Below are 12,130 nucleotides of genomic sequence, written 5' to 3'. Positions count from 1 at the left end.
TGCGGCCATTGGTCGAGCTCCGGAGCGTCGACCTCCGGCCACGGGGCTGGCGATTGGCCGCGCCGCTCACGCGGGGTGGGCCGGAGAGGAGCGCGGGGAGCCATTGGCCAGGCGCTCTGAGGGAAGACGACGCGCCATTGGCCGCCGGAGTGAGGCGGCCGTGAGGGGACGTTGGCGCGCAGAGAGAGCGTCCCCGTTTCCCGGCTCCGGGCTCCCCACAAGCGCTGCCTCGCCCGCGCCGCTCGGACCTGGGTCTCCGAGGATGCGGTGGCTGCCGGGCGCCGAGTCGGGCGCCGGCTGGGCCGGGCGGGGCCTGCGCGCGGGCCTGGCCGTGGCGGCGGTGGCGCTGCTGATCCAGGCGGTGCGGAGCTGGCTGAGCCCGGCCTGGCTGGCCTCACGGCGGTTCGAGTTCGATCCGGAGGAGATCGCCCGCCTCGCCAAGCACCACGCCGGTGAGCGCGGCCTCGGTCGGGGGGGGGAGGGAAAAGGGGGTCGCCCGTCGAGCCTCCGGGTGGTGGGGAGTGGGCAGGCCGCGGCCTCTGCCTTCCCCGGAGGGCGCATGCGCGGGGCCCAGAGGGAGGGGGGGTTCCCTTGAGGGGGGGGAGGAAAGAAAAGGAACGCTGCCAAATTTCGGCAACTGCTGCTGCCTCCGCCGCCCTTCTCTGTTCCTGGCGGGGGGGGGGCGAACCGTTGGTGGCTCTTCTGTGCGCCTTCTTTGCCTCCAGGCCTGTGGTTCCCCGCCGTGAGTATGCTCGGACTACAACTCCCAGAAGCCTTCGCCCCTCGCTGGACTGGCCGGGGCTCCTGGGAGTTGGAAGTCCAGCCGCCCCGGGCGGGGGAAGCCCTGCCCTAGGGAGCACGCCGTCGGGGCCGGGGGGGGGAGGAGTGTTCCGGTGGGCCCTGCCAGAGCCTCGCCTGGTGAGCCGGGCCGGATGGGCTCCCGAGCCTCTGGCTGGCCAAACCGCCTTGTGGCGCAAGCTCGCCCGACGAGGCGGGACAGGACGGAGGAGGGAAGGGACCCTTCTTCCTGAGCATAAGAGGACGACGGCCGCCCTCCCTTCCCTCTCCTTCCGGGACTGGGGGGGCGGGGGAGAAGCCCGTCGTCAGCCACCTGACCCACTGCTTAAGACCTCTGGGTCCCCCACCTTGAGTCCCCCCCCCAGGTGTTCTCGGACTACACCTACCAAAAGGGGCTCCACGACTCGCTGCGCTGGACGGGGTTTCTGGGAGTTGTAGTCCAAGAACACCTGGGTGTGGGGAAAGCAGTGGCTGAGATGATTGAAGTGGGACTCGGAGATCTGGGTTCTAGTCTCTGCCTGGCGGCCACGTTTATTAAATTACCTTGGGCCCATCACACACTCACAGCCTGGTGTGAGCATAAATCCTGGAAAAAGCTTAAAACTCACTGGAGGAAAAGCGGGATATAAATATAACCAAATTAAAGAAAGAAACGTCCCTCTGAAGAAACCCGTCTCTCAGCAATGGTTTCAATGATTGGGATTTTTAAAGTTTCTCTTCTTAATTCATGTGTGTTGTGGTATTTTATTGATAGTGCTGCATCTTTTGAGGGGCAAGGTGGTCCTTCCTTCCCTGCTTTGAGGACAGCTGTTAAAAACATTCGGGTCAGCTACCTTGCGAGTAAAAGAGAGGATCCAGTTTAGGAGGGAAGTGGTGTTGACTTTCTAAACCTATCTGGCTGGTGGCATTGTTCTTATTTGGAGAAACGTCTCTTTCTAACAGATTTGTCCGTCCAGTGGCTTCTGAGTTTATAATTTCAAAAACAGATCAGAAATTAAATGCTCATCCAAATGGAAGAGTTTCCCTAATTTTCAAAGATTCTACTCTTCCCTCTGAAAGTCCCATCAGTGGGCAACCGGGCGTGCATTTTCATTTTGAAAAGATTTCAAATATTCTACATCTCTATTCTTCATTGGCTGGTTTGGGCTGTCACTAGTCCATTACTGCCTTCATGTTGAAAGTCCTGAAGAGATAGGAAAGTTTTGTGTAACAAAGGCTTCTGCTGAAGAAAAGGATGTTAATTTGATTGCCTTTTTAGTGTTTAATCTTTTTTATGTGCACCGCTCACAAACAAAAGCATGCAAAGTAAGTTTCCTCCCTTTTTCAAAAACCTTTTATTATACAAAACCTTCTCCAATCTCTCTCTAAGACTTCTCCTTGCTCTGCAAACTGCAGCAAGGTAGTAACCTAAAGATTAAATCCCCACAATTGTTTTAGTCATAGAAGATATATGTATTAGTAATAAGGTTAGAAAGTACCTTTGTAGCAGCACCAGATAATTGCATTGGCAGTGACAATAGAACATTGTGTTCAGTGGCACCGTACCTCTGCCAACTGTTAAAGACATTCATCAGGGAATGACTGTTTTAATCAAGACTGGCTGGCTGCCCTTACAGGGAGCAGTGAGAGGGACTGATCTTTTAGTATTGTCCTGATTGCTTTTTCAAAACTGTACTGACCTTCTGCCCACAAAGGCAAAAATAAAGTCATACTCTGGTGGTGTTGACAGTCTGCTAGCCATCCTACTGTAAAAGTTGCATTGCCGTGATAACCCACTGATGGAGAATGAGCTTTCGGGCTGCCATTTTCTTAAGTTGCCCACTATTTTTTGCTCTTTTTTGGAACAAAAAAGGGAAGGGAAGCCTTTGATTCACTGTGACAATTTTACTCCTTGCAGGTCTAGACCATGAACTGGCCTTTTCCAAGATCATAGTGGAATTGCGCAAGAAGCATCCAGGACACATCCTGCCAGATGAGGACTTGCAGTGGGTGTTTGTCAATGCTGGCGGCTGGATGGGTTCCATGTGCTTGCTCCATGCTTCGTTCTCTGAGTATGTCCTGCTCTTTGGCACAGCTGTTGACACAGGAGGACACTCGGGTAAGCTGAAGTGAACCATCTGAGGAGCTGATGTGGGCTGAGGCAGAGGAGTGACATTTCTCTGTTGCATATATGTAGGCCAGAAGAAGCTCCTGTTGTTGGAAGCTCAGTGGTGTTTTCAGCTCAGCTGCCATTCTGTTCTAGTGAAAACAGCAAAGGAGCTTTGTGGCACCTTAAAGATTAGCAAGATTTGTTTGGCATGAGGTTTCTTTCACTAAAGCAACCTCAGATGCAAAGCCAACAGGTTGACACCATCTTTTGCTGGATAGAACTTCATAGTCTTCATGGAGCCACAAAAATCAGACAAACGTGATTGCTCATTTAAAATGTTGGCAACTTTGATGCTCTTATCACAATGCTTTTGGATCTAGGCTTGTGACATCTTCTCCATAATCGCATTTGTTGGTTAGTTCCTATAAAAGACACAGAAAAATACGAAAAAATTAAAACAGCTTTTAAAAGCATTAATAACAACATCACACAATGAATGCAATAATACATAGTGTACTCTCCTCCACCAGGACCATCTGGAGATAGGACCGTTTTTTCCTCTTTACCAAGCCTTGTTCCCCTTCCAAAACTGCATTGATTCTTGCAAAGACACACAACTCTTTGTTGTTATTAACACAAAATTGATGAAGTCTCCCAAAATATCAGTACAAATTGTGCTTATTTATCACAGCCTTTTTTAGTTTGATGTTACATGTTAACTTATTGTTAATAGTTATATCCCAAAGTTTTTTACACCATTCATCTAATAGAAAGTCATACTTCACTTTCCAATTCCAAGCTATTGTTAATCTTGCTGCTATTAATATATTTGGAATTAATTATCTCATTACCCTTCTCCATTGCTCTTGCTGCTTGTCGAACATTAATAATAGAGCGATGCAGAGGCCAACCTCTACATTTAACTTAATTTCATTTATTTCCTTGGACACTGACTTGTAGAATTTTAATAAATTTTCACATTCCCACTGCATATGAAAACAAATACCTACTTCCTGAAATCCTCACGTACAGAAGTTCCTGTATAAAGAAAGAAGCTTATTTCTGGGTAAATGCACATAGGATTGTGGTTTTGGTGTTTTGTGCAAGGTGGTGTGTTTTGGCAGAAAGGCATCCTGTGAATTGTGAGATATCAGTGGTCTCTTTTTGGGTGGGGATGGCGACATCACACACACACACACACACACACACACACACACACACACACACACACACACACACACACACACACACGACCTGGCTATGGAAAAAATCATTTTAGATGTTGTGAAGAGGTGGACATAAGCAGGGCTTCCACGAGAATCTAGGATTCACTTTTTCAGCATATGCAGCTTCCTGTGCGTTCCCTGTCTCTTGCTCAGCAGCAGTCATGAGATATTGTGAAGCACTTTCCCATTCTCTAAAGCAGGACTTTTGTCATTGGCTCTGCCTCAGAAAAAGAGAGAAGCTGTCACAGCAGAGCAAATCCTTCAGAACAGGCGATGGCCTGCTACAGACTCAGGCTGGCCTCCCCCCCCCCCACTTGCCTTTTTCAGAGCTCATGATGCTGGTTTTTTTCCCCCCTCACAGGGCGATATTGGGCTGATATTTACGACACAATCATTTCAGGGACATTCCGTCAGTGGAAAGAGGGAACAACCAAAAGTGAAATTTATTACCCAGGTGAGTGGAGTGTTCCTTATAGACTCAGGTGTCTGCGGGAGGGGGAGGGGCAAGGGGAGACTCTTACGTGCTGTCTTTCCGTCTGTCTTTATAGGAGACACCATTGTGCACCAGTCTGGAGAAGCTACATCAGTGCAGTGGAGCGCCGGCACGTGGATGGTGGAGTACGGTCGGGGCTTCATTCCGTCCACACTCCCCTTTGCTCTTGCTGATACAGTCTTCAGCACTCAGGACTTCCTCACGCTCTTCTACACCGTGCGAGTTTATGTCAAGGGGCTGCTCCTGGAAGCCAGCACCTACTTCAGTGACACGAGCCAGTGAGCGCCTGTCCCTCAGCTCTCTTTCCGTTGCCCCCTTTGAAACAGAAGCAACGCCTCTCTCCTTCCCCCCATTGGCTGTGTTGTCTTCTAGAGGACGCGGTGCATCTCGTGTGCTCGCACTTGTTCACCTTGATGAGGGTGGGAGTGTGGTACGTGTTCCAACAAGTGTAGGATGGATCAAGCAGACTGCATCCTAGTTCATTATCTCTTAAGGCCAGAATGTGTTTCTCTCATGTAGTTTTGTAAATATATGTCCTCTGTCTTTTGCCCTGCTCTATGATGCAATTACTGGACGTCTGCTAGAAGTAAGGAGATCGAGCATTTGAGATGTCTGGGAGGGAGGTCATGCATAGATGAGAAAGAGGGAGATTAATTCTTTTAATATGTTTACATGCACTAAGGGATGCCCTAAAATCTAGTTCCCCCAAAAAAGGTTTGGATGATGCACAGTCTCTGCATTTTCAGACGGGGTGTGACTTGACATCCCCCCAAACTGAGGGGAGGCCAGCCAGCAGCAAAGTGTGGAAAATGAAACTCTCAGAAAGTAGATCTTTGCCTTACTGTGTATCACAGATTATAAAGATTTCCTGGAGAATTGCCTGTTTTCCCCACCTCTCTTTTGAACCCCGCTGAATTTCCCAGTCGGAATTAGTATTGTCTTGCTGTGCTTCACTTGCTCTGTAGGCATAATAACCAATTCCTAGAGCATTGTGTGAAGCAAAAAGGACAACAGATCTGGCCTCTCCCAAGTTGCATTTTGTTTGTTCAGCAGGAAGGACTTGCCTGGTGTTTCTTCACCTGGAAAGAACAACCCACTCACCTCACGCCACCCCGTGAGGAGGTATTGGAAAAGACCTCCCTGCTCTCTTTCTGGGAAGGCAAACATGATCTGGCTGTGTTTTTCTTGGCTCTCACTGCGTGAGGACATGCGATTGCAGTTAAGCTCTTGGGATCAGTACCTGCTGTGTGGGGTAGTTAGCTTTTAACTCTGTGTTTGCAACCTGATCTTCCCTGTACCTTTTCATGTTGGTGGACAGATTTTCCTTCACCAAAATGGATCGCACGTTCCGTGAGGACCTCATCCAATAATGTTTAGCGCCACCTGTCATCGCCTTAACTTAGAGCCTTACTCTGGTGGCCTCTTCAGCTATGCACGCATGTACATACGTATATACCTCCTCGTGTCGATGTATCTGATATAGGATGCCTGGTGATAACCGTTTCCGGGGCTGCTTTTTGACAGCCCTGTGGCAAGAGTCTTGCGGGTTCAGTTGCTTTGGCACATGCTTCTCTCAAAGCCCATTTTTCTCTGGTCCCTGATACATCTGGGCTCAGAGTCTGAATGTCCCCATGTTTAGGCTGAAAGTTGAGAGGCAGGCCAAACCCAGAGGTATCTTGGCAGGAGCAATCACACTGATTTGAAAAGGATCAGAGCTTACTCGTGTTTGGCATCAGTAAAAGCACCTCCTTGTTTCTCTCAAACATCACTGCACTTGCCAGACACCTCTTGCTCCTCGTCCTGGCCTGCAAATCGGCCCATGATAACTCTGGCTCTGTCTGGGTTTGTTAAGGATCTGAAAGATTGTCCAGCTTTAGTCCGAGTGGCATTTCCTTCCTAACAAATACCCCTCTGTTCTCCTTTCAAGAATTGTTTCCGCTGAAGAAATCTTTCCTCCTCCTAAGCAGAATCATAGTTGTTGTGGAGGCAGACCCAGAATATTAAAAGGCTGAAAATGCTCTGCTTGCCCTTTCCAGGTTTCATTCTTGACAGATAGCAGACCTTCTCGCTGAAGCTGTTCTGCTACGAGTCACTTGGTTTAATTGTCAGCAGAGACCAGACAGCCATCATCTTCTATTTTTCAAATGGTGGAGATGTTCCCTCATCTTGGAACACTGTTGACAGCAGGTCCTTTCTCTCCTTCCTCTCCCCATGATTGGCATCCATTCTGGGTACTTTTGTTTCTGGGGACTAGATTTAGTTCCCACAAGTGTGGTTGGAACCAGATGCTTGGCACAGCTTCTGGAGACAAGCAGTAGCTTTAGCAATACAGTAGTTCCTCTCCAGCAGGAGAGGCTAAAAGAGTTCAGTTCGTGGGTGGCTGTCCCAGTCAGCAGCTGCCAGCAGCCCTAGGCCTTTCCATCAGCAACAGCAGAATATAGCAGACCACATGGCCAGAGGAACCCAAAGCAGTGGCTCCTTATCAGCTGCGCTGACTGGTTGCAAACGCAACTCAAGGCACCAGTATTTACCTCCCGAGGAAGAACCATGTAGGCGTGCCTTTGGGGACCCTCCGTTGTGGTATGTTTGGTATAGTTTGTCCAGAAGCCCTGGTGCGAGCAAGTAACTTGCCTGATGGATGCGATTGGGGGGGGGGGTGCTTAGAACGCACAAGGCCAGCTAATGCCCCCCTTCCATCTGGCACTGTGCAGGGCAGGACTTTGTTTGGAACCGCATTGGTGGACTGCAGGGAGTCAGCCCTGCTCCTGCCAGCCGTTTTTGTTTGGGGGGGGGGTGCTGCAAGGGCTAGCATGGGTTGCCGAGCACTGCCTCTTTTGCACAGAAGCCTTGTAGCCATCGGCCAAACGTGTGCCATGTGTCTGGTTTTTCTCTGTTGCTACCAGTGTGTCTCAATACACATCAGATCGTGGTCTTTTGTTTGTTAACCAGTGTTTGAGAATAAATCAGTGTGTATGGCTGTTAACCAAAAAGAAATAGAATGGACCGTGACTGAGCTTATCCTTGTCTGCTTGTGTTATTTGTCTCTGGCAATCATTGCAAACTGGGTACAGTACTTGTTATGATTTCCTTTATTTGTTCCTATTAGTTACCTGAGGAATTCCAGGCAGTTTGCAATACAGCAAGGACCCCTGTATCCACAAGGGGACCAGCTCCATGATCTTCCATGGATGCCTGAAACTGCAGATACGAGGGAACCCTATATGCAACGTACAAAGGGGCAGGATAGATGCCACAAGGGGGCACCCTTGTGTGTCTTAGGGCTTCAGGATACGACAAACACCAGTCCCACAGATATGATGGTCCTACAGTATTTAAAAACAGGCAAAAGAAATATAATAAATCATTTGGATGCAATTAAATACAGTGGTGCCTCGCAAGACAATGTTAATTCGTTCCTGGAAAATTGCTGTTAAGCGAAAACATTGTCTTGCGAAACACATTTTCCCATTGAAATGTATTGAAAACCTGATAATCCGTTCCAATGAGAACGGATTGTCATCGTAAAGCGAATATCGCCATAGGAAACATCGTTATACGAAGCGCAAGATCGCTCCGAAAACCTTGTAAAGCGAACTCATCGTTATGCGAAGAATCGTCTAGCAAGGCACCACTGTAGTTGGACGTATGGAAGGATATATGAACACTAAAATGCTGTAACCACCACCGAACATCCCATAAAGAGTCAACATTTTGATGCCTAATGCCTGTTTGGAAAGGAGGGGCTAGAGGGGCAGGGTAAAAATCAAATAAATTTTTAAAATAAATACATAAATAAATGTTTTTGCATACCAATGGAAAGAGAGCAAAGAAGGGGCCCAGCTGAGCCTCCTGTGGGAAGGTATTCCATAATCTCAAAGCCGCCAACTTTCTTGTGTTCTTACTACCTGAATTAGTGAAGGTGGTGAGTCTGTTGACCTGGACACTTGTGGAAGCTCATGTATGGAAGTACAGTTGTTGGTTTTTTCCCCGTAGCCTGAAGCCAAGCTGCATTGAGGTTTTATACATCAAAACCACCACTTTAAATTGGGCTCAGAAATGGCTTGGAAACCAGTGTGGTGGTTGTATCAAGGGAGCTCCCTGCTCCCTGCGTCCTGCTCTGGTTAGGAGCCCAGCTTCAGCATTTTACATCAGTTGAATGTTTAAAACTGTCTTCAATGGTAAGCCCACATAAGAGTGTGGGTCTTCAGACTGAAGAAGTTACTTGGACGAGTAGCGAAACTTTTCAACTTAATAGGAAAGAAGTCCAGTTGCCATGCCTTGACTTCCAGATAACCTCACCTGGATATGACTGAGAATCTTCACAGATCTAAGAGTGTGTAGAATCTCATCTGGATTACTGTAATGGACATATGTCAGCAACTCCAGATGAAGCATCGCCAGGAACACAAGTTTTCACAGAGCGGATGCACTCCGGCTACCTCTGAGCCCTGGACACCCAACTCGGCAGTGGCTCAGAACCTCTTGCTTCAAGGAGCATGAGGCAGGAGACTATATCCGAAACAGGCTGAATCCATATTCCCTTTCAGCTGGCCGGGAGCACCTCTGCCTTGTCTGGATTAAGTTTAAATTTGTTCACCCTCATCCAATCCATTAGGGTGAAAACAGTTCCTGTCCTGGCTTCTTTCCAGACCTTTATCACGTGTTCAGGTACATTCCATGCATTTTACACCTCACAGCGCCTATGGGTTCCAGGGCATGCATTGTTGCACTCGGAAAAAAAAAACGAGGAGTGATTAAGGTGAACACTGTACTAGTATCTCATTTTTCAACTTGTGTGCAGGAATAAAGTTTTGGCACCAAGGATGAAGGTCGGGGTGGAATAAATATCAGGCAGGAAAGCATAGTACATAGAGGGAAACGTTTGGTGGGCACTCCAGCGCATGCAGGAAAGGAACTGGGGCTACTGTGGCAGAACACATCTGCCACGTCATGAACTTCCTTCTGAAGAGGGCCTACTAGGTGGCAGCAGGAGTCAGACCTGGTTGTGGCTCTCTTGGTGCAGTCCAGTGGTTCTTTATAGAGTGGACCAAGCTGTCCGAAGCCAAGGATATCTGGGCAGATATTTTGCTGCTCTTTCATTATTTCATGCCATACAAACATTTCTTTGATCACAGAGGAGGAATGAGTTTAGGGCTCCACAAACTCCCAACTATCTAAAAACTAAATGGGGGTGGTGAAGAGTTTCCACTAAAAAAATATAGCAAGATGATTTGTGTCTGCATCAAAACTTGGGTTATTTTGTTTCCTGCCTAAAGGAGGACAGGTTCGATGGGATTCCCCCAGCAAAGTGCCACAGTTGGAGAGGTGTAGGTGAGGATACTGGGAGAAGGATGGTGGAGGTTCGGAGGCTGTGGGGTCCACCGCTGGCTGGTTTTACGTTCCAGCAGGTGGCAGTAGCATCCTGTTCGAAGGCCAGCTTTTATGTTCTACTGTCACCTTTAAATTGCATCTCTTCAGGAAGAAAAGAAAGCCGTGGGACATCCGTAGAAGCAGTTCTGGTTTGGGTAATCCCTTTATTGCGCTGGTAAAATGTTGAGTTTTTCAGAGGTCTTCATCTGGCAAAGATGGTATAAAATTTGGGGATAAACGAGGAGTGCCTTTATCCTCAGCTTTATATTACTGTGTTTCCCCAAAAATAAGACAGGGTCTTATATTAAATTTTTGCTCCAAAGAACACATTGGGGCTTATTTTCAGGAGATATTTTATTTTACAGTCGTGTTACCTTCTTCTGGTTGCTGCACAAGGGTACATGCGCTCGTAATCTCGAGATTAGACCACTGTAATGCGCTCTATGTGGGGCTACCTTTGGGGTTGCTGCGGAAACTACAGGTGGTGCAGAATGCGGCGGCCAGATTAATCAGCGGTGTGAAAAAATACCAACATATTTCACCCACTCTGGCCGCCTTGCATTGGCTGCCCATTTGTTTCTGCATCGACTTCGAAGTGCTGATGCTCACGTACAAAGCCCTAAACGGTTTAGGGCCTCGATACTTGGCGGAATGCCTACTCCCACCAAGATCTACCCGTGTCACTCGTGCGAGTCAGGAGGTGAGGCTGAGGAGCCTGACGCCGAGGGAGGCCCGGAAGGAGAAGACAAGAAATCGGGCCTTCTCGGCGGTGGCTCCTCGCCTCTGGAACAACTTACCTCCTGTGATCCGCAGGTCTCCCTCGCTGGGTGTCTTCAAGAAGCAATTGAAGACATGGTTGTTCCGGCAGGCCTTCCCATCATACACCTCTTAACCCTCCTCTTTTCTGTTTTTGTTTTTTGTTTTGTGTATTATATGATTTAATGTAGTGCTTTCTTCTTTTAGAATTGTCTATTTTCGTTGTCTTATATTATTTTTATGGTTGTTAGCTGCCTAGAGTGGTCCTTCGGACCAGATAGGCCGGGTATAAATCAAATAAATAAATAAATAAATAAATAAATAGAGGGCAGGGTTTCACTTAACTAGGGCTTATTTTTGGGGTAGGGCTTATATGATGAGCATCCTGAAAAATCGTACTAGGGCTTATTTTCAGGTTAGGTCTTGTTTTCGGAGAAACAGGGTAGGAGTAAAACGTATCTTGTAATATAGGACCAAGAATTTAAAATAAATTAGTACCTGATTAAGCCATAGCTTCTTGCGGAACCAGAGTCCACGTCACCACACATTTCAAGTGTCGGAGAATGCACACCCACAGTGTGTTTGTTTGAGGGAGTTGATGCTGCTTTCCCCCACCCAGTGTTCTCCACAGATATTGGACCCTAAGTCTCAGTAAATCGCCGTGCTGCTCTGAATAAGTCCCAATTCCATCTGATTGTGGAAACTCAGTAGGGTTGGGTCTGATTAAAGCAAAAGATGGGTGGCTGCCAGAGTATCTCCAGAGAGGGTTAGGAAAGGATGCCACCTAAAATCGCAAACTGTTGAGGCTGGCAGTCAGAGCAGATGTTACAAGGTTGGCCAAGGGTGCCTCTCAACAGAAGACCGCAGTGATCGTCAAGCATCCCGGGTGAGTAGCCAGCTTGCCCGAGTACCCGACCAATAGTCAAGGTGACGTCTCAAAATATCATCCCCTCTTTTTAATTCCAAACCTAAAACTAACAAAAGGTGCCAAATGTTCATGAAATTGTTTTATTTCACCTCCCAGCAGTCTAAAAGCACAGAAGGCTTTTCTTTAAAATAAATACACGGGAAGTATAGGTCATGTCGTAGACACACTGTGAACACAGACGCAACAATGAAAAGTATAGCATGAAAGATGGTCGTACCGGCAGTTCCAAGCAGCCTGGAACAATCGGCCTTTCAGGAGCCACAAAAAGTGTGACGAATGCAATGCTAATGTGAATAAAAGTTAAACCTATCTATCTATCAAAATGTTTTACCCCACTCACAATAATGAGTAAACATACTAAAACTGATCGAATAAATACTTTACTATAAAACAAAAGCAACACCAAAAATACATTCAGAGCAGTAAGGTACAACTATCCATTTAACAGGCCCTCTGAGACCACCAGTTAC

The 12,130-nt window shown here is 47.6% G+C and overlaps 1 protein-coding gene across 1 annotated transcript; it reads left to right on the top strand.

The window, feature by feature from the left end:
- Window positions 1-72: 72 nt before the first annotated feature.
- SIGMAR1 (sigma non-opioid intracellular receptor 1) lies at window positions 73-7,624 on the top strand. The gene is made up of 4 exons (XM_072993028.2): window positions 73-452; window positions 2,696-2,896; window positions 4,475-4,567; window positions 4,662-7,624. Exons 1-4 carry the CDS (start codon window positions 263-265, stop codon window positions 4,886-4,888), a joined length of 711 nt encoding a protein of 236 aa, XP_072849129.2. The 5' UTR covers window positions 73-262; the 3' UTR covers window positions 4,889-7,624.
- Window positions 7,625-12,130: the final 4,506 nt, after the last annotated feature.

This window comes from Pogona vitticeps, chromosome 2 (assembly GCF_051106095.1).
Source record: "Pogona vitticeps strain Pit_001003342236 chromosome 2, PviZW2.1, whole genome shotgun sequence".
Lineage (NCBI taxonomy): Eukaryota > Metazoa > Chordata > Lepidosauria > Squamata > Agamidae > Pogona > Pogona vitticeps.
Note: the sequence above shows the minus strand (reverse complement) of the source record. Positions and strands in the feature narration are given on the sequence as shown.